Source organism: Equus quagga, chromosome 11 (genome assembly GCF_021613505.1).
Source record: "Equus quagga isolate Etosha38 chromosome 11, UCLA_HA_Equagga_1.0, whole genome shotgun sequence".
NCBI lineage: Eukaryota > Metazoa > Chordata > Mammalia > Perissodactyla > Equidae > Equus > Equus quagga.
In genome coordinates, this window is record NC_060277.1 from 111,310,690 (window position 1) to 111,330,711 (window position 20,022).

Sequence of the window (20,022 nt, forward strand, 5' to 3'; positions counted from 1 at the left end):
AAATCAATCCCCAATTTGTCCTGCTCCTTTCCCGCTGCGCTGAGGCTCCCTGGATGAGAGCTCGCCTTCAGGGCCCTCCTGGGGCCTCCCCCTCACTATTTCCCTCTCTGCTTTTCTCAACATTTTGTTATGAGCATTCTCAAAGACAGCGGAGTTGAGAAAATCGTACAGTGAACGATCGCGTATCTGTCACCCAGAGCCTACCATGAACATTTACTACTCCTGCTTGATCTGTCTGTCCGTCTATCACTCTACCCATCCAACAAGGCATCTTATTTCTGATGCATTTCAAAGTAAATTGCTGTCATCAGTACACTTCCCCTAAGTAATTCAGGATGCTTATCATTAGCTAGAGCTCCATATTGATTTACTTGTTTTTCTTTTGAGGGAAAATTTACACACAATGAGATGCCCAAATCCTGTGTACGTTCCCTAAGTTTTGACAAATTCACACACTGTGTATCCCAAATCTGTCACCATATAGAGTATAGGGGAGCAGAAATTGCCATCCCAAAATGTATCTCTTTGGCTTGATTATTTTTAAGAACAAAAAACTCAAGAGGAAACTTCGAACGGCCCCCTAACTGCCTAAAAGAATTTAAGATAGAAGGCCTGTCCCAGGAAGGAGCAGTCAGCATAGATGACTGCAGTACAATGTGAATGAGGTGTGATAGTCGGGGGGAACCCAGCAAGGCCCCTTTCATCAACATCCTCCCCATGTCCCATTGTCTCTGAAAGGCATGCCAAACGTTTGTTTACCAAACATTTACTTTTCCATCTCCGTGTGAATTGCCTTCCTCCCCTTTGAAGCCCCAAACCACCACCACCAACATCCTCCTTTGTTTTTAGCTGAAGATGGTATTTAAGGCAGTGGTTTTGGCCATTTTGGTGAGTTACTCAGTTTTCCTGCATTTCTCCCATGTATACACGTTATTAAGCTTTGACTTTCTCCTGTTATTCTGTCTTATGTCAATTTAATTCTTAGGCCAGCCAGAAGAAACTAGGAGAGTAGAGAAAAAACTTCTTCCTCCCTTATAAGAGCGTTGCTATCACCCCAGGAAAGTTCTCTCTTGTCCCAACCAATCCCCACTCCCAACTCCCAGGGGCAAAGGAGATGTGATAATGTGCACATGGCCGTGAGACCCATTGGTCTTACCATATACTCCATCATCTGCTAATATCTGGGCTAAGAGAACAGCCGAATGGCTCATTAAAGGCTCACCAAAGGCACCTGATAAGGGGTAACATCCTGCAGCATAGGGCGGTCGATATACTAGATCAACAGCTGACACCTGGTGCTATGTCTACGAGTGCTAGAACACACTGGCACTCACAGGGCTGTGAACACCAGAAAGCAAGAATCATGGGGGCCATCTTGGAGCAGCTGTCACACCTACAAACAACCCAGAAGTACCAGGAAGTTAATGCCTAAGAAGTCAACTTGGACCCACGGGGGACAGGAGCTGATGGAAACACGCGTCCTCTCCACCCTTCCAGGCAGATGGTCGCAAGATGCGCTCCACAAGGCTCCTGAGAAGGCCCAGGCGCCAGTCACCGACGGCAGTAGCAAAACCGATGACACATCGTTGTACTGGTTTTCTCTCCTCCCCTGGTCCAGGCCCCCAGCCCCTGCTCACTGGGATTACTTTTCAGATCAACAGGAGTTTGTCTCTGGCTCTGGTTATCATGTGTGTGTGTGTGTGTGTGTGTGTGTGTTGAGGAAGGAAGAGAACTAAGGTTAAGACAGCTGTGTGTTTGTTGTGGCTATTTATTTATTTATTGAAATATAATTGCATACAGTAAAGTGCTCAGCTCTTAAGGGTACAGTTTAATGAATTTTGACAAATGTATATACACCCATGTAACTAACACCCCCAATCCATATGTAGAGTCTTGCCAGCACCCTAGGAAACCCCCTTGTGTCATTTTTCAGTCTACTCCCATCCTCACCCCCTGGAAGTAACCGCTCTTCAGGTATCTATTCCTGTAGATTCATTTTGCCTGTTTTTGAACTTTATATACTTAAAACAGATATGCAGTATTTTCACTGTCGTGGGGGATGAGAGAGAGACAGCCGAACATCCTCGGTCACTCTCTGACAAGAGGCGGAGTCTGCTTCCCTTTCTCTTGAATCCGGGCTGGCCCCGTGGCTTGTTTTGACAAAGAAGGCCGAGCAGGGATGCTGTGATTTCTAAGGCTGTGACTTATCCTCCTGCGTCCTTGACCTGGATGCTCCGCTTGGGAGTGGCGCCGGTGGAAGACTGGCAGCCACTGGAGGAAGAAGCGGGGCCACAGAGACCGGCAGGAGGGAAACGGGTGTCCACACAGTGCCCGGGCATGGGGGATGGGAGACACAGCCAACGGGGTACTGAAAGGTCGTTGAAACCCCTGAAGATGTGTACTAGAAATAAGAAAGATGGAAAATATGAGTCAGGCATGCAATTCAAGAATCCAAAAAGACGACAGCAGAGCAAAGCTAAAGCTAGCAGAATAAAAGAAATGATAGAGGTAAAAGCAAAAAGTCGTGAAATGGGAAACCAACAATAGAGCACCCAAAACAAGTTTTTTCTTTGAAAAACTAATTAAAAAGAAAAACTGTGGCCCACCGATGCAAGAAAAAAAGATAAAACACAAACAATATCAGGAATGGAAAAGGAGACCTAACTCCAGATGAAGCAGGGATTTTTAAAATTATATATAAATACCACAACGACTCCATGCCCGATGTGTTTGAGTATAGCTGGGAGGCAAGCAGGTGGAGACGCAAAGCACAGTGTGATGGAGCCACAGTGGGCCAGCTTAACTCCTCCCCATCAGAGCTATCAAATAGCCTAGTCAACAGAAAAGCCATCAAAGGTACAGACGCCCCCAGAACCAGGCAGGCCCTGGGGAGGAGGCTGCACCCCCCCGCTCCACTGGAGGAGCTCTGTGTCCATTTCAAGTCTTGGGTAATTTCCTTCAACAGGGGGCTATCTCAGTCTGTTCATACCTTTAAGACCACCTGGAGCGCCTCCGTTTAGCTCCTTAGAATAACCTGGGGAGTTTCTAAACGTCCTCATCCCAGGCCACACCCCAGACCCTGAAAATCAGCAGTTCTGTGGGTGGTGCCTGGCACCAGGCTCTTTAGAGCTCCAAGGCGATTCTGATGTGCAACCAAAATTGAGAACCACTATTCTGAGGACATCCAAGTAGCAGCTATAGGCCGGCTGCCCACCCCCGACTCCCATCCCTGATACCCCCCACCCCCCCACCCTCCACTCTCCTACCCCTCACCCTCCTCCTCGCTCCCCATCCCACTCCCCCACACCTTCCCCTCGGGGCCTGGCTTCCTCTGCGCCCCAGGAGGGAGTCATGCAGACCCCTCCGACTCCTGAAACTTCCCTGCCATTGTGCAGAAGGGGCTGGCGGGGGCAGCTCAGGACAACTGCTTCTCAAAGCCCCATCCAGGGGGTAGTCCCAGGAGATGGCATCTTTTGAAAGTGTTTTGCTCCAAGACACAGAAGGAATCCACAGCTTGAGAGCAGCAAATGAGAAGAAATCTATCATCCTCAGGAAATTGGTTCAGCCGCCCCTCAAAGTGACAGTAATCACAGAGGCCCCTCAAGGGCTGGCCAAACGAATAGGTTTAATAGTCACACACCAGCTGCCGCCAGGAAGCTTGTCACCACCAGGTGGGTGGGCTGTGGGCTGCAGTGTCTGCTCTGGCAAGGGCATAAATCCAGGCCTGGAGCGAGGGGCAGCTCCCAGGGGCTCCTTTTACAGAAAGCGGGATGGCGCGGTCTGCCTTCAGCCTCCAGACAGTTTTCAGCCTGGGGAGAGCGGCCGTGCTAACCTCCCCAGGCCCCCATCCCACCCTGGGGAGCGGGCTGGGGAGACCGTCTGGGAGGACAGGCCTGGCCACGACGGGAACTGGCAGCTTTCCTGGCGGCCAAAACCCTGAGCAAGCGGAGAGCCAGAAGGCTGAAGAGAGAGTATGGCTGGTTAGGACGACCTTGAGGACATCACTGAAGACCGTGGGAGCAGTCAGGCAGCTGGGGGCGGGGGTCAGGGTTTGTTGAGTGACCTCAGGCAAATCTAAGCCTCCGCTTCAGGGGCCCAGGGTTCACCGGTTCAGATCCCTGGTGAGGACATGGTACCACTTGGCAAGCCGTGCTGTGATCAGGCATCCCACATATAAAGTAGAGGAAGATGGGCATAGATGTTAGCTTAGGGCCAATCTTCCTCAGCAAAAAGAGGAGGATTGGTGGCAGATGTTAGCTCAGGGCTAATCTTCCTCCCCAAAAAATAAAATAAAATACATAAACAGTAAGCACAATAATACCAGGTTCCTGGGACTGCCTTGAAGGTTAAATGACCCGCTTACGTGAAGGCAACTAGCACCAAGACAGACACCTAGCAGCCGCCTGTCAGTGTTAATGACCCCCAGGCCCCTCACTCCATTCCTCCCCATATAGCCCACAGAATCAGGGCACTGGGCTTGGCTAGCCTCTGGGGCCTAGATGTGGCTTTCCCGTGGTGGCAGCCACAAGCCCCACGTGACCACTGAGCACTTGGAATGGGGCTGTGCAAAGCGAGACAAGCTCTAAGTGTAAAATACACACTGGATTTCAAAGATTCAGTTAAAAAAAGGTAAAATCTCCCATTAACAATTTTTATATGGTTACATATTGAAACCATAATATTTTTGATACATTGGGTTAAATAAAATATATTATTAAAATTGATTTCACCTGTTTCTTTGGATTTTTATAATGTGGCTACTAGAAAATGTAAACTTACATATGCCGCTCACAGCGCATCTCTATGGGATAGAGCCGCCCTCGACCGGATCCAGGGGAGTCCATCCGGGAGCCGTAAGGCAAGTCCTGTGGGCTGAGGGGAGGGCCCAGGGGGTCAGCGTCACTCCAGAGGCTCCTGCCCACCTCCCTGGGAGAGCTGGCACTTCTGGTGTGCCTTCAAGGTGCTTGGTGCAATTTCATGAGAGAGAGAGAGGGACAAGCTTCCCCCAGGATCGCAGAGCATTTGGTGCCCTGCTAGGGTCCCCCTTGCTAAATTTCATTTGCCACCTAAAACGTAAGCTGGGCCTGGTGAGCGATGACATGCCTCAGCATATCCTGAGCTGTGCATCCGCGGGAGGAGCCCCATTCAAACCCCAGGCGGGAGCATTTTACGCGGTGCAGATATATGTTCCCAAAGACCTTGTCTCTTCCCTTCGAAGCCTTTTCCCTCAGGTCCCCCAGCCTTGGGAAGGAGAAGAGTGGACTGTTGTGCAGTGCTTGAGAGTAAGGGCTTACAGATAGGGGCTTCAAACCCCAGGTCTGGAACTCACAGCTTTGTGATCTCAGCAAAGTTACTTAACCTCTCTGAGCTCCCATGTAGTCATCTGCAAAATGGAACTGTTAACGGCAGCCACCTCCTGGGTTCTGTGAGGATTCGAGGAGTCGTGGTAACCACATAAGACAAGGTGGGGTGGTCTGAGGGCCTTCCATTACCAGAGGGTGGGGGTGGTCTGAGGGCTTTGGCCCACAAACCTTCAGGAGGTGCTCCTGCACAGCTGGAGGCACAGCTGAGGGAGCTATCAGTGGCCACGGCTGCAGGGCCCCAGGCTGGTTCTCTGAGGCCCACAATGCACAGTGGACCAGTTGGCAGCACAGTCTAACCCATCACACCCGCTCTCCTCTGCTTCCTCTGTGCATCCCTGACACCACCTTATGCACATGTGAGCGACTCATCAGGTATGCCGCCCAGCCCTTGCTCGGGGGGGAGCATGTGGCTGGCCCTGGGGATTAACATGCCTGCTCTCTGAAATGGGTTCCCAAACCACGGGAACTCAGAATGTCCAGGCCCTCCACCTGCACATCCACGTCATGCTGGCACCTTGCTGTCCCCAGCCACTCCCTCTCGCAGGGCCGTGCAGAGGGGCCCTGAGGATTCTGCCTCACAGTTAGGGCTGCAGACAAAATACAGAACACCTAGTTAAATTTGAACTTCAGGAAAACAACACGGGCCGGCCCCATGGCCAAGTGGTTAAGTTCGCACACTCCGCTTCGGCAGCCCAGGGTTTCACTGGTTCGGATCCTGGGCGTGGACATGGCACCGATCATCAGGCCATGGTGAGGCGGCATCCCACATAGCACAACCAGAAGGACCTAGAACTGGAATATACAACTATACTGGGGGGCTTTGGGGAACAAAAAGAGGAAGATTGGCAACAGATGTTAGCTCATGGTGAATCTTCCTCAGCAAGAAAAAAAAAAAATAAAGAACTCCCCAGTCAAGAGCAAGCACCAGACTCTCCGCTCCAACACACTGCACCTGCAGGGGACACCTGTCAACCTCTCCCGAGGACTCTCTCGTAACATTCTCTCTGGCAGCAGCAGTAGGATGACCTGGCCAGGTCCACAGCTTAGCAAGCATCCGGCTGGGGATGAGAGGTTGGTCTCTGCCTCCTGCAGCCCCTCCCAAACTCTGGGGGTTCTCCTAGGGTACCATCCCCCTCTTGGCTTGGTGAGGGGCAGGGGGCAATGGCTCTCACTGCAGACCTCGTCTTCCTGGTAAGTCTGAGGATGCTGACAACGTCCTGCCTCTGTCTGGAGAGAGAGAGAGGCCAGGTGCAGGGCAGCTGGAACAGCCCTACTCAGTGGGAGACCAGAGGTGCTTGTCAAAAGGTATGTGACTGACAGCCCCAGGTGGCACAAGATGGGTCAGGAGTGTAGGACAGAGAATTGGCACTACAGAACCAAAGAAAGGAAAGTGTCAGCTGGGACCACAGCTGGTCTCAAAGGACAGGTGGGCTCTGCTTAAGTGAGAACACACGGGGTGTCTGCAGGCTGGGCTGACCAGAATGGCCAGAGCAGGGCATCTGTGCAGGGACAAAGGTGATGACACAGGAGATCAGATGGACAGGCAGGTGGAGCGGGCTCTAGAGGGCCTCGAATGCCAAGTTAACTCTGAAAAACACACACACGTAACAACATGCATATCATGAGCATTTGCTTAGTTGGAAGAAGTTCCCACGACAGGCTGCTGGTTCATTTCCAACGCCACCTGCGCTCAGCAGCACCACCAGGAGCCGCCACCAGGGGGCACAGATGGGGCCGTGGAGCAGGCCTCTAGTTTCCAACCAGCCCTGCACACCTTTTCTTCTTCTGGCGGCATCACTCCTGCCCCGTCTGGGAGCTGTGCCTCCCTGAGCTGTCCCCACGCCAAGTGGCTCTGGTGGGAGTAACCAAAAACAGCAGAGGGGACGCGTCTTACCTGACGTCCGCCTCCTGGGGGCTCCAGCTCGGAGAAGGTCCTCACACCCTCGGAGAAACTCATCGACTGGCGCCCGGAGCCCCAGGGACACGACAGGCTGGATGCTCCTCTCTCGAAGGACCCAGACTTCTGCGCCAACTGGATGAGCCCAAGGCTTGCCCAAAGCCACTGTGTTTGTTCCCAAACCTGATCGTCCCAGTTGAACTTGTTCAATAATTACACAAATTGATCAGATATTATGTAGACTGGTGGACAGGGTAAAGCACACAGAATGGTTGCTCCTATTCAAAAACAAAAGCAGGAAATCCAAGTCGAATACTGCGCAGTCTATAAAGCTGAAGATACTCCTTGTTGAATTAGGTGTGAGCGGGACACTTCTAAAAGATTGGGGGGTGTCACAACAATCTAGATGAATTTGCTCTCCGACGACTTTGCGAGCATCCTGAGGACCTCCCTAGAAAGACAGATTCCCACTAAAAATAAAAGGGCTGAGCTTCATATCCAGAGATTGATGAACGGATGTTATTTCCCTCTGTTTCCCACTACGATAAAATGTATGGAACAGGTCTGCTTTTTCTGTGTCCTGCGTTTTCGGAGTCAGGTTTTTGGATAAACTGATTCCAATCAAATTGTGTAGGTTAAAAGGTTAAAATGTTTCTACTATACATGCCCCTGGCTACTGGGTTAGTTTCATATTTGGACCCTGGGGAGACTCTAGATGACATAAGGAGGATGCTGTGTGTGGCCTGTGGCTCTGCTCTCCGCCCCACCTCACCTCCACCCTCCCTCCACCCCTAGCAGGAGAGCAGGGCAGGCAGTCAGAGTTCCAGGGACCTGCCGCCATCCTTAGAATGGGATCTTGAGCCCCCCCCGGCTGCTCCAACCCTGGACACACCAGTTACAAGAACCAATCAATTCACTCTTTAATTTAAGTTGGGTTGGGTTTGTCACCTGTTCCTGCAAGACCCCAGACTCCTTCAGGATGCTACTGGCTGGTCCTGAAAGAGGAGGCCAGATGCCAGAGGGGAGCAAAGTACAGAAGTGGGACCAGACAGCAGAGAGAAGGCTGTTGGGTGAATTATCGTGGGTGGGGCTTCACTCTGTGAGATCTTCCCAGGAGGAGCTGCTTGCAGCCCCTGGGCTGGGGCCAGAGGGTGGCCCTGTTTGAAGGACAGCCACTGGGCAGGATGGAGACGACAGATACAGCCGACTGGGCAGTGAGGAAGGAAGAGTCCCCCGTGTCAGGCCCCCAGCCCTGATGGGGAGACTCCGGGAGACACGCAGTCTGTGTTCCGGCTGCTCAGGGCATTCTCTTTGCTGAGAGGCCAGAAAGAAAGCAGATGACAGGAACTTTTTGCCTTTCGTAGGTCAACTCCTTTTGGAGTGGTGAAAATGTTTTGGAACTAGATAGAGTGGAAATGACTAGTTCTGATAGTTGATAGATCTAGTCTTGGAACTAGATAGAGTTGATGGTTACACGACATAGTGAATGTACTTTAGAAACGGAACTGTACGCTTTAAAACTGCCCTCAGCATTGTCTCTATGCCTCAGCTGGTTCTGACGATAACGACAGGGCCCCTGCTCTTACAGGCTTGGCCTGCTCTGCTGCTGTGCCCTCCGGGCGCCCTCTTTCCCATTAAGCACGTCTGTTTACCATCAGTGCTCTAGAGAACGCCCCAAGGACACCCCGTGTCCTTTCTCACAGTATCCAGATGGCGGCATTTTTCTGATAGCTCCCTGTGAACTAGATTTCCTCGCAGTGTTTCGAGCACTGGGCTTGATACCAACCTTTCCCCTAAACCTCTGCTTCCCCCAAAGGCAAGGGGCGCATCTGACTCCATGCAGGGCTCCCTGTTAGGCCCTTTTCACTCTGAGATCCCAGGACTGCAGAGCTGCGGAGAGCCCTGGACAGTGTCCCGTGGCTGGCACCCTCTGCTCCGTGGGCTGACGGGTCCATGGAACCCTATGGGAGACCTCTGGGACGAGGGTCACTCAAGGCCACAGAAGCCTGTGCTGTTTCCACCAGAGCAACTCCTTGTTTATCTAGTTTTTTTTTCACATGTGAATATTCTTTTTTATTATTTTTTAAATAAATGGTTGCACGCCAAACACATTGTTCTGCACTTTGCTTTTCCCTTCACTTAAAAATGTATCTTGGAAGAACTTCTACTCACTGTGTCCCTTTTTTTTTTTTTTAGGTGAGGAAGATTAGCCCTGAGCTAACATCTATTGCCAATCTTCCTCTTTTTCCCTGAGTAAGACTGTTGTTGCTGAGCTAAACTCTATGACAAACTTCCTCTATTTTGAATGTGGTATGCTGTCTCAGCATGACTTGATGAGTGGTGCGTAGGTCCACACCCAGGATCCTAACCCAAGAACCCCGGGCCACAGAAGTGGAGCGCGTGAACTTAACCACTATGCCACTGTACCAGCCCCTCCCTTTTTTTTTACTGTGCTAAATGTATATAATACAAAATTTGCCACTTTAACCGTTTTATTATTAGGAAAAAATTTGTTGTGGTAAAATATACATAACATAAAAGTTACCATTTTAACCGTTTTTAAATGTGTGGTGTGTGGCATTAAGCACCTTCACAATGTTGTGCAACCATCACCACCATCTGCTTCCAAAACTGTTTCATCACCACAAGCAGAATTAAGCAACGACTCCTCATTCTCTACTCCCTGCAGTCCTGGTATCCTCAAATCTCCTTTGTCTCTATGAATATGCTTAATCTAGATATTTCATAGGAATAGAATCATACAATATGTGGCCTTTCATGTCCGGTTTCTCTCTCTCACTGTAATGTTTTCAAGATTCATCTGTGTGGTAGCATGTATCGGCACTTCATTATTTTTAGGGCTGCATAATATTTCACTGAATGTACAGACCACATTTTGTTTATTCATCCATCACTTGATGGACACTTGGGTCCTTTCCATTTTTTGGCTGTTGTGAATAATGCTGCTATGAACATGGGTGTACAAGTCCCTGTTTGAGTTTCTATTTTCAATTCTTTTGGGTCTATACCTCTGAGTGGAATTGCTGAGTCATGTGATAATTCTCTGTTTAACCTTTCGAAGAGCTTCTAAACTATCTTCCACAGCGGCCCCACTTTACATTCCACCAGCAATGCACGAGGCTTCCAATTTCTCCACGTCCTCCCCAACATTTGTTATTTTCAGATTTTTTGATAATACCCATCCTAGTCAGTGTGAAGTGGTATCTCATTGTGGTTTTGATTTGCATTTCCCTCATGACTAATGATGTTGAGCATGTTTCCATACAATTGTCAGCCATTTGCATACCTTCTTTGGAGAAAGGTCTGTTCAAGTCTTTTGCCCATTTTTAGTGGGGTATCTCGTCCTTTTGTTGTTGGTTTTTAGAAAGTTTATGTGTTGTAACTACTGGATTTCTGAAAAATATTGCATCTAAAAATAGGATTTCACTGGTAAATGAAGGTTGGGCCTCTTCATCTCACATACGGAGAAACAGAGGCCAGAGAGGTTGAGGCTGCACAGCAGCAAACAGAAGCAGCCTGACAGACTGCCTCACCTCCTCTGACCTCACCCAGCACCTGGAGTGGCATCAACCAGGTACAGGCTCTGTGAGGTGACAAGACCTCATGTCAACAAGTCCTGGTTCCTGCTGTGCTCTGTGGATTTCAGCCTGGGAGGGAGACAGCGTGGGTGGAAGGCATTCCAGGCCAGAAGAACAGCGTGTGCAAAGACAAATCGTGTCCTTCGAGACTTGCCTCAAGAGCCATTTCCTGTGGGGAAATGAGGCTGGGAGGGCTTGGATGTTTGGGGGCATGGTGAGGAGCCCCCCCCCGTAGTAGAGGGAGAGAGAAAGTGGTGGCAAATGAGGCTAGATTCTCAAGGATTTGAATGCCAGTAAGTTGGGATTTTCAGCTTAGAGACCCCAAGTCACACATTCAAATGCCTTCCTTGGACCACAGGTATTATACATGCGGAGAACAGTGGGTGTTAAACAATAGGGAGTGGAGGGGGCTTGTGGCTAACCAGAGAGTTGCCAGCCCTGCCTAGAGGGAGAATGGAAGCCTGCTGGTTTGTGACCCCTACTACAAAAAGTGGGGGCCGATGACGATGGTTAAGCCAAGGACGGTGGTGATCATGGGTCTTCCAAGGTTCTGTCATTTCCACAACTCCAGCAAATTCCTCCTCCATGGTGGGATTAGACCCAAAGTAACAATGCTGCTCGCTGCTTCCTCTGCCCATTGGGCCGTCGAACTGTAGGGAATTTATCAGATGCTCAGTTTGGGGCAGACTGAGATCTCAGCGGATGTCTCTCAATAGGCAAAGTCAGCCTCCATCTTCACGTCACCCCCTCCTCCTCAGCTTTCTCCCTCCTGCCACCTGGCGTGGTCTAAAGTGCGCTGGATTGGAACCCGGCTCGGCCGCTTCCCGGTTGGCAGACCTTGGGAAAGGAACTCAGCTTCTCCGCAGCACCACTTTTCTCATCTGGAAAAGAGGAGCCACCATTGTCCCCGTCCCCTTCACAGGGCTGCGTGAGGAGTAAAGGGATAACGAAAGCTCGGCTCCAGGCCCCCAGCAGACTCTCCAGAGACGGGGCGCCACTTCTGCTTTCCCAGCTCTAGGGCCCTCCCCTCCGCCCAAGGCTCTCTTTCGCAGCACGCCACACCTCGCTGGCTGCGGCCCCTTTAAGACGGCCTTGGAGGACCCAGTTTCAAAGCCGAGGGCGACCCTCGAGCTGCCACCTCTATGGTAAGTCGTCACTTCCGGCCGGAAGTGCGTGTGCCGGGCGGTCTGGGCTCCGGGGTCGGAAGCGGGCTGAGGCACGTGTTCCCTAGTGTCCGGGGCGAACGTGATCCGCGGCTGGTCGCCGACCCCCGGCGCGCGGGGTGACGCGGGCCTTCGGCTGCCATGGCCCGGCCTGCGGCGTCGGACCGCGCCCCGGGGTGGCAGCGAAGCTCCGCGGGGGGCGGGAGGCCCCTCGGCCGGGCCGGGGACCTCAGGGCCCGCTCCGCCACAGCAGCCAGCCTGGACGGGGAGGCCGAGGGAGCTCGGTCCGGACGCCGGCCCCGGGGTCGGGGTGCGGGGTGGAGGGAGGCGCCGGGGCCCCGCTGGGGAGCCAGCGCGGGTGTCGGGGTGCGCACACCTGGAGCGAGGCTTGCCCTCCCGGAGCGCGTTGTGTTACCCCCTTTTCTGCAGGGTTTCCGCCGAAAATGAGCGCTGTGCAGCCCCCGGCGACTGGAGCAGGCGTGCGACCGTGATCTCCTGCTCCTCGGCGACGCCAGCCTTCCGAGGGACCTCGGTTTGCGGATCCAGGTATGTCAGGCATGGGGACTGTCCTGCGGCCGCTGGTCTGGAGAACGGCTCCTGTGTTGTTGAACCTGCCCGGCGGCGGGTGCAGCCCTGTACCAGGCAGCCCGACCCTGACCTACAGCAAATTCCCAGGAGGACTGTTTCCTGGGCTCTGAATTTGCAGTAACAGGTGTGAACATTCTAGCAGCATTGTGATGATCATGTATGATACTGCAAACAGGACCTTTGCTCAAAGGCGAGAACCGCCGCGGTCAGTGCCAGACAGCAGGTGGTTTTCAAAAACCTGTAGACGGTGATGACTTAGTAAATATTTGTTGATACTTAGGCCAGGCACTGTGCTAAGTGTTAGAGATACAGAGATGAACAAAACAGCCATGGCCCCTGTTCTCAGGGAGTTTCAGCCCAGTTGGGGAGACAAGATTAAGCAGTCTCACTAAAGAGGGTGTAATTTAAGCTGAGGTGAATACCCTGAAAGAAAGCACAGCCTTACAAGGACGTGTATGACAAGGAGCCTGATGGAGCTTGGAAGGCTTTCCTGAGGGTGGGATCCTTGAGCTGGCCTCTGAAGGATGAGTAGAAGTTCAGTGGGAAGACCAGGTGGCAGCATGTGCAAAGGCCCAGGGGCTTAGCAAGTGTGGCTAGTGGAGGAGCTGAAAGAAGGCCATTGTAGCCCAGAAAGCAGGGTGGAGAATGATGTAGAACGAAACTGAAAAGGTGGGGCAGGGCCAGACCCTACAGGGCTTGTAGCTCATGTGGGTATTTTGGTCTTTCCTAAGAATATGGGAGGTCATTACAGGTTTTAAACAAGCAGATGATGTACTGAAACCTGGAGTTTCGAAAGAATACTATGTCCAGGACAGTTGTCCAATAGAACTTTCTGCTATGATGATCTGTGTCTGCACTGTCCAGTATAGCACCCACCAGCTACATGTGGTTATAGAGCACTTGTAGTGTGGTTGGTGCGATGGACGACCTGGATTTTTTATTTTAATTTAAATGTAAATAGCCACATGTGGCTAGTGGCTGCCGTGTTGGACAGCGCGGATCTAGAAGGTATTGGAGGGAGCAGTGACACCTTTATTGGAATCATGGCACACAGATGCCCCTTTAATCTCCTGCGCCCCGTCCCTTCCTGGGTAGAGGCTGAGGTGGAGTCGGCTTGGGGAGCAGCCCGCGGCGATTGCTCCTGAGGCCCTCGCACGTGCACAGTGGCTGCTTGGGGACATGTCGCTTTTATCTTGAGCCTGTGGCTCGTGGCGCAGGAGTTTCTGCCTGCCGTGGTCAGAACATCGTGTCTGCTTCAGAGGGCGTGTCGAGGACAGTGGGCCTGGTGTGGAGGGGCTCAGGCTCTAGAGAGGTGGGTGTCAGTCAGTGCCATGGGACACAGAAAGGGGCGCTTTCACTGGCACTCAGCAGGATGTGACCCTGTGCAGAAGTAGACGCTGTGTCCACCCATGAGACAAGACAAAAGGCAGGAAGCCTGAAGGGCGTGAGGGGAAGTGGGGGGCTCGCGAGTTGGGGCGAAACTGGGGAAAACGAGGCTGGAAGAAGGGAGGAAGAAGGTAAGGATAGCTGGGTGGGTGTTGGGTTATGGGGGCTTTCTCAGCGTTCAGGGGTATTGCAGCTGCGTTACAGGCAGGTTTCTGAGGACGGCCCAGGTGCAGCCTGCAGAGAGAGGCGTAGGAAATCACTGTGACGGCCTTGAGGTAGGAGGCGAGCAGCCTCTGGAGCCCGGAGCCTCGGAAGGAGGAGGGGCTGATAGACGTGGGTCACTCCAGGGCCCCTGCCACCTCGTACTCTGGGTGGAAGGTAGGTATTAGACTCTGGAGGGTATTTTAAGGTGCTGACAGATTTAACTTCTCTGAATGTGCGGACTTGCTCAAGCAGAATAAAAGCTGACAAAGTGTACTTTCTTTGCAGGTGAGTTTACTGGAAGATTTGTGTGCGTGCTGGATCACAATCTGCTCATTTCTTTTCTGCCTGCTTCTGTATACCTGAAAAGTAATTGTTCTGGCTGAGGACCTTCCATGTTTCTTTGGTTTAACCATGTAATTTTTGAACGTTGAGCTGCTCAAGACCCAGTTTTGTATAAATAAAAGGGGCGAGACCCCAAAGAGACTTCTCATAAACTTTCTGGTTTCCCTGCCCGGGGACCCCGTGTCGCATCTGCTTGAGATACACAGTTGCTGGTGCTGTTCCCAACTAAAGAGTGACTTCTAGAGCCACTCACAATTCTCTATAGGAAGTGTGAGCATTGGGGACACTGCTCATCCTTGACGAGCTGAACTCTCAAGAAGCGGGGGCACGTGGAGGGAGATGACCATTGTCTTGGTAATCTGATGGGACGGGAGTGGCTACTATCGTTAAGGGTGGTGTTCACCTCGTTCAGAAGAAGGGCCACTTCGCTTTGGATAGAGTTTGCCAGAAAGTGACCACTGACTTCAGAACTGGTCATCAGTAGCTGCCAGGCACTGCCCGTCTCTGCTTCCTCATGTGCATTGCTGACCCCATGCCGAGCTCTTCCTCCAGCCTGCGATCCTAGGTCCACGCTTCACCGAGGACACTGCCAGCCTTCTGCAGGGATGGACAGCTTCTTGCTTCGGGGGCTTGGTGCTGTGGCTCTTCAGGTCACACACCCTTTGGGCTGCCAGTGCCGTGTGCCTTTAACTTAGTCCTTTGGCACCCCTGACCCAGGGGTTCTCAGTGGGTGCAGAACCACCTCTCCCCCAGGACGCAAACACATCTAGGGGGACATTGTTGTCACAGAGATTCGGGCACTGCTGGCACTGGGGGGTGGGACCCTCCTTCATAGCAGAGAATTCCCCCAGGTCTCCCACTCTTCAGCGTTAGCTGTCTATTGAGTGAACAAAGGAAAAACCAGCCTGTGTTTTCTGCTGTCAGTGTGGTGGTGGTTCTGCATGTAGTGGAAACATGACTATTTCACGTTCTCTTCGTCTTGTGGTTAGAGCTTTACAGATGAATACAGTTTTTATGTGGTGAAGAAAGGTTATCTTAGACTTTGGGTCTAGCCGGCCCATCAAGGTACCTGCTTGTCCTTGCTTGTATCTATGTTTTTGGACATCCGTAGGGAACCTGTTGACTTAACGGCCTCTCGTCCAACCCTCGTCTTGTTCAGCTCAACTCTTGGGAGGGTCAGCCCCGCTAGCGCCTGCCAAAACCAAGAATGTAACGTCGATACTGCAGGGTAAACCGTGGGTGGGTTTATAACAGACCAGTTATCTAAAAGAGCTACAGGTGCAGAGGGCAGGCCCGGCCCCGTGGGCAGTTCAGGAGCAGAGCAGCACTTCAGCTCAAGGGACCAGGAAACAGCCACCTCGCCACCGCTGGGTAGAAGGACCCAAATTCTCCACGCCTAGAACAGTTGGCGCATGGCTGCTGCGTGGCCCCTGTTGGTGCTTCAGTTTCTTCAGTTAAGTGGGGACGGTGATGACGCCGACTGCTGCCGGATGGGTGCTGTGAGGGATCGGGCGAAGCACTCAGGAGCACTTCAGACCCGTTAGCTGTGCCATCGTTGTCATCATTTACATCTTTCCTCGGATTTTCAGAGCGTTCTCACGGTATTTCCAGCTGTAAACCTGTAGGGTGCTGCAGTGTGGGGAAGTTCTGGGGTCTTAAGGAGTGTTGTTCGCAACAGGAAGGTGCCTGCCTGCTCCCAAGGCAAGTGGAAAAGCCTCAGAGCCGAGGTGGGGCTTACTATGGGCTCTTGGTTTTTTACTGTTTAGTTTTCACATTTGGGCCACTCACAAGAGCATACAACTCACTGTAGTTAGCTACACTCTCCTCCACCTGCTTGTCATTAGAGGGAGAAAGTGTAATAACTGCGTAAATTCGCATGCTGTGTCAAGATCTACACTGGGAAAAATAGTACATATCGGTATTTCTGGAACAAACGGTTGGGAGACCCCCATCACTGCTACATTCCTCTGTGTGGTGGTCTTGAGTGCACGTGTCAGCTTCTTCAGTGGCTGTGGCAGGGCCTCGTCTGTCTGTCCTCAGTGTCAGTCTGGTTGAGCAGCTTCATGTCTGTAGACTTGGTGAGGGGTTGGTTCCACCTCTGGTTTCGGGGGTTAATCGGAAGCATTGGATCCTGGGCCCATCTGAGAAGTAACATCTCATTTCTAATGGGAAATGATGAAGTGGATGCGGTTCATGTTGGCGGAGCATTTGTGATTGGCAGGTGCCTGCCTGTGCTGCTCGTTTGGCTCTGACATTGACCGAGGAGGGTGCTTGAGTGTCCCCAGTGGCTCCATTTGGGCTGATCTGGGACTTCTAAGAGTGGAGGAGGCTGCCGAGAACAGGAACATCAGGATGAGGAAAGGGTGACTGTCCTAGCAGAGTGGCGTGGACTGAGAGAGGTGACCTTCCCTGGAAGCCCCCCACACCCCCAGGATGCCTGCGGGTCTTGACGTCCCTGTCCTCTCAGTCTGCTGAAGTGCTGCCCTAATGTGGATTCGTAACACCGAGCCTCCACCCGTCTCTGTGACTGCGCTCCACGAGCACGGCCTTCACTGATTCTCCTGCACATCGATGTGGTGGCTGGGCACCTTTGTAGGAGATGAGAGGGGAGCCTGGAGCCCAGAGGAGGCGGCTCGTGAGAACATTTCATGTGGCTGATGCCGTACTTAAGTGTGGCTCCTGGAATAATCCGCAGCTGTCTCCTGCTGTCATTCAGTTCCCGCTCCTTGGTGAAGTCGGCCCCGACTGGCCTGGATGGGGTTCTGGTGTCCTGGTCTTTCTCAGAGAACAGACGGATGTGTAACATAGGCTGTGGTGTATCATGGATGGGCCTTAGCGTTTACGGTTCTTGTTCCTTGGGATTATGTAAGAGAGGGTTGAAGTGGGCAGGAGTTCAGTCTTTCAAAGAGAGGGTACTTTTAATAGTAGCAATGGATAGCTGCTGGAAATGCTTGGGCTTTAAGAAAGTCTTTTTTTATTTAAGATTTTACTTTTCCTTTTTCTCCCAAAGCCACCCGGTACACAGTTGTATATTTTTAGTTGTGGGTCCTTCTAGTTGTGGCATGTGGGACGCCGCCTCAGCCTGGCTTGAGCAGTGCCATGTCCGTGCCCAGGATCCGAACCAGCGAAACCCTGGAGCACTGAAGCGGAGCACGCAAACTTAACCACTCGGCCACGGGGCCGGCCCCATAAGAAGTTATTTTTCAATGTTAAAAAATTACTGTAGGGACACAAGAGGCCTGTAGCGGAAAATTTACTAAAGATTGAACTAAAGAATCGTTGTAGCGTCAAGATTTTGAACTTCTCTCTTCGTCCACTAGAGGATGCAGTCCTACACCAGACTTTTCTCTTCTGTCACTTGTTACAGTCTTTTTTTGTAATTAAGCCAAGATCTTATTTCACCAGAAAGTTACGCAGAAGGTTGATCTGCATGCTGGGCTGGGCTCTTTCTGAGGAATCTGCCAGGGTGTCGCAGTTGCGTACAGTTCCTGAGAAGTTTTTTCGTGTCAGGACCAGCTGAACCAAACCCAGTCGTAGGACACGGCTGTGCACGCAGTGCTTGGGGGGGGCACGTTCTAAAGCATCTTTCCATCCAGATTCACTTCAGTGCCCACAGGTGGTTCTACTCAGTGTGACAGATCTTTGGTAAGGAATCCAGTGCAGCCCATACCAGTAGTTGAAGTCCCAGACATGTATTAAGGTTTTGGAAGCATCTCTAGCCGGAACGTAGCTCATACTTGAAAGGTACATAGCAAGACTGAACAAAGTTTGTGCAGAGCCAGTGTGGTATAGGTTGCTGATGATTGTTGTTAAAAAAGTGCTGTTGAATTGGGAAAAAAGAACTAGGACTCTGGAGGTGTAATTTTAAGTAGAGTACTGCATGATCTCTGGTTTGTGAACCTGATAGCTTTCTGATGGCTTAAACACATGTTGAATTGAGGGGTCGTTGCAAATCAGAGACTCCTCCCCGCCCTCCGGAAGCTTCCATTGTGTAGGGGAGACAGGAAAGAAAGCATTAGATAGTGGGATAGCGTGGTGAGTGCTCTGGAAAGAAAGAAAACAACAGGGCTAGGGTGGAGTTTGCGATTTTAGATAGGGTAGTCTGGAGAGGCCCAAAACAGGTAAACGCGCACGTCACGTGATGGAAGAGCGTCTGAGGCAGAGGGCACGGCCGGTGCAAAGGAAGCAAATATGACGGAAAACAAGGGTTTTGAGGAGGCTGGAGGGGCTGAGAGCCAGGCCTTGCAGAGCCTTGGAGGAACATGTGGGGCTGGAGCTTTTACTCTGGGTCAGGAGCTCACATTTTCGTCTTCTCTCATGTTTTCTTTTGTTTTGAGGAAGACGCCGTGAGCTAACATCCAGCATGGCTTGATAAGCAGTGCTAGGTCTGTGCCCGGGATCCAAACCCATGAACCCCCAGCCACCGAAGCAGAGTGCGCAGAACTTTTAACCACTTGGCCACCAGTCCGGCCCCCTCTCTTCTCTCATGTTTGAGGGACCGTTTTCACCCTAATGAGTTTATGTTAGAAGTATGTGCTTCCTCACTGTTTACAATAGCCAAGACGTGGAAGCAACCTACGTGTCCAGCAACAGACGAATGGATAAAGATGTGGTACATATATACAATGGAATACTACTCAGCTGCAAAACAGAACAAAATCATTCCATTTGCAGTAACATGGATGGACCTTGAGAGAATTATGTTGAGTGAAATAAGCCAGCGAGAGAAGGATAATCTGTGTATGACTCCACTCATATGAGGAATTTAAAATTATGGACTAAGAACAGTTTAGTGGATACCAGGGGAAAGGTGGGGTGGGGGGTGGGCACAAAGGGTGAAGTGGTGCACCTACAACATGACTGACAAACATTAATGTACAACTGAAATTTCATAAGATTGTAACCTATCAATAACTCAATAAAAAAAAAAAAGATGGATGAATGCTTCACTAAATTATACTATAGTGTGAAGCTAAAATTTACCAAAATGTAAATCATGACACAGAAGACTTTTTTTTTATTACAATTCCAAATAAAGAACAGTAAGGATATAAAAAAAAAAAGAAGTATGTGCTTCCTCTTCTTATGCTGGCAGATTTGCCCAGTGAGGCGATCCTGGATCCACGCATGGGGAGTGTGTTCTTTCCCCTGGCAGCTGCGGGAGGCTCACCCTTGGCTCTGTTGAATCATGACTGCCGTGTCCCGAGATGAATGACATGGAAAAAGATGTTTGGATGTGACAAGTAAAGTTCCTGGCACTACCGGCTTTCTTCACATATAAAGACCTTGTGCCCTTCACCTTGTGGGTGGAGCCAGAGACGGCTGGAAGGAGAGCCTGCCTGTCCCGGCCCGGCCGCACCTCCGTCACAGCTCACCAGCATTCTGTGATTTTTCTCTTGCCGGCTTCCACCTGCTAGGGACTGTGTATGCACTTGTTTTTTCAACAAAGAGTAGATGCATTTCAGTTAAATTACTGTCAA

At 51.3% G+C, this 20,022-nt stretch overlaps 1 protein-coding gene and 1 non-coding gene across 2 annotated transcripts; both read left to right on the top strand.

Annotated features, from left to right (window-relative positions):
• Positions 1 to 11,365: 11,365 nt before the first annotated feature.
• LOC124247270 (translation initiation factor IF-2-like) lies at positions 11,366 to 14,683 on the top strand. Its single transcript, XM_046676345.1, has 4 exons — positions 11,366 to 11,447; positions 12,076 to 12,568; positions 14,190 to 14,374; positions 14,486 to 14,683. The coding sequence occupies exons 1-4, from the start codon at positions 11,366 to 11,368 to the stop codon at positions 14,581 to 14,583; spliced, it is 858 nt and encodes a 285-aa protein (XP_046532301.1). The 3' UTR covers positions 14,584 to 14,683.
• On the top strand, positions 12,601 to 12,787 carry LOC124247990 (small Cajal body-specific RNA 16). The gene has a single exon (XR_006890878.1). It is a non-coding gene; the product is annotated as a small Cajal body-specific RNA 16 (non-coding RNA).
• Positions 14,684 to 20,022: the final 5,339 nt, after the last annotated feature.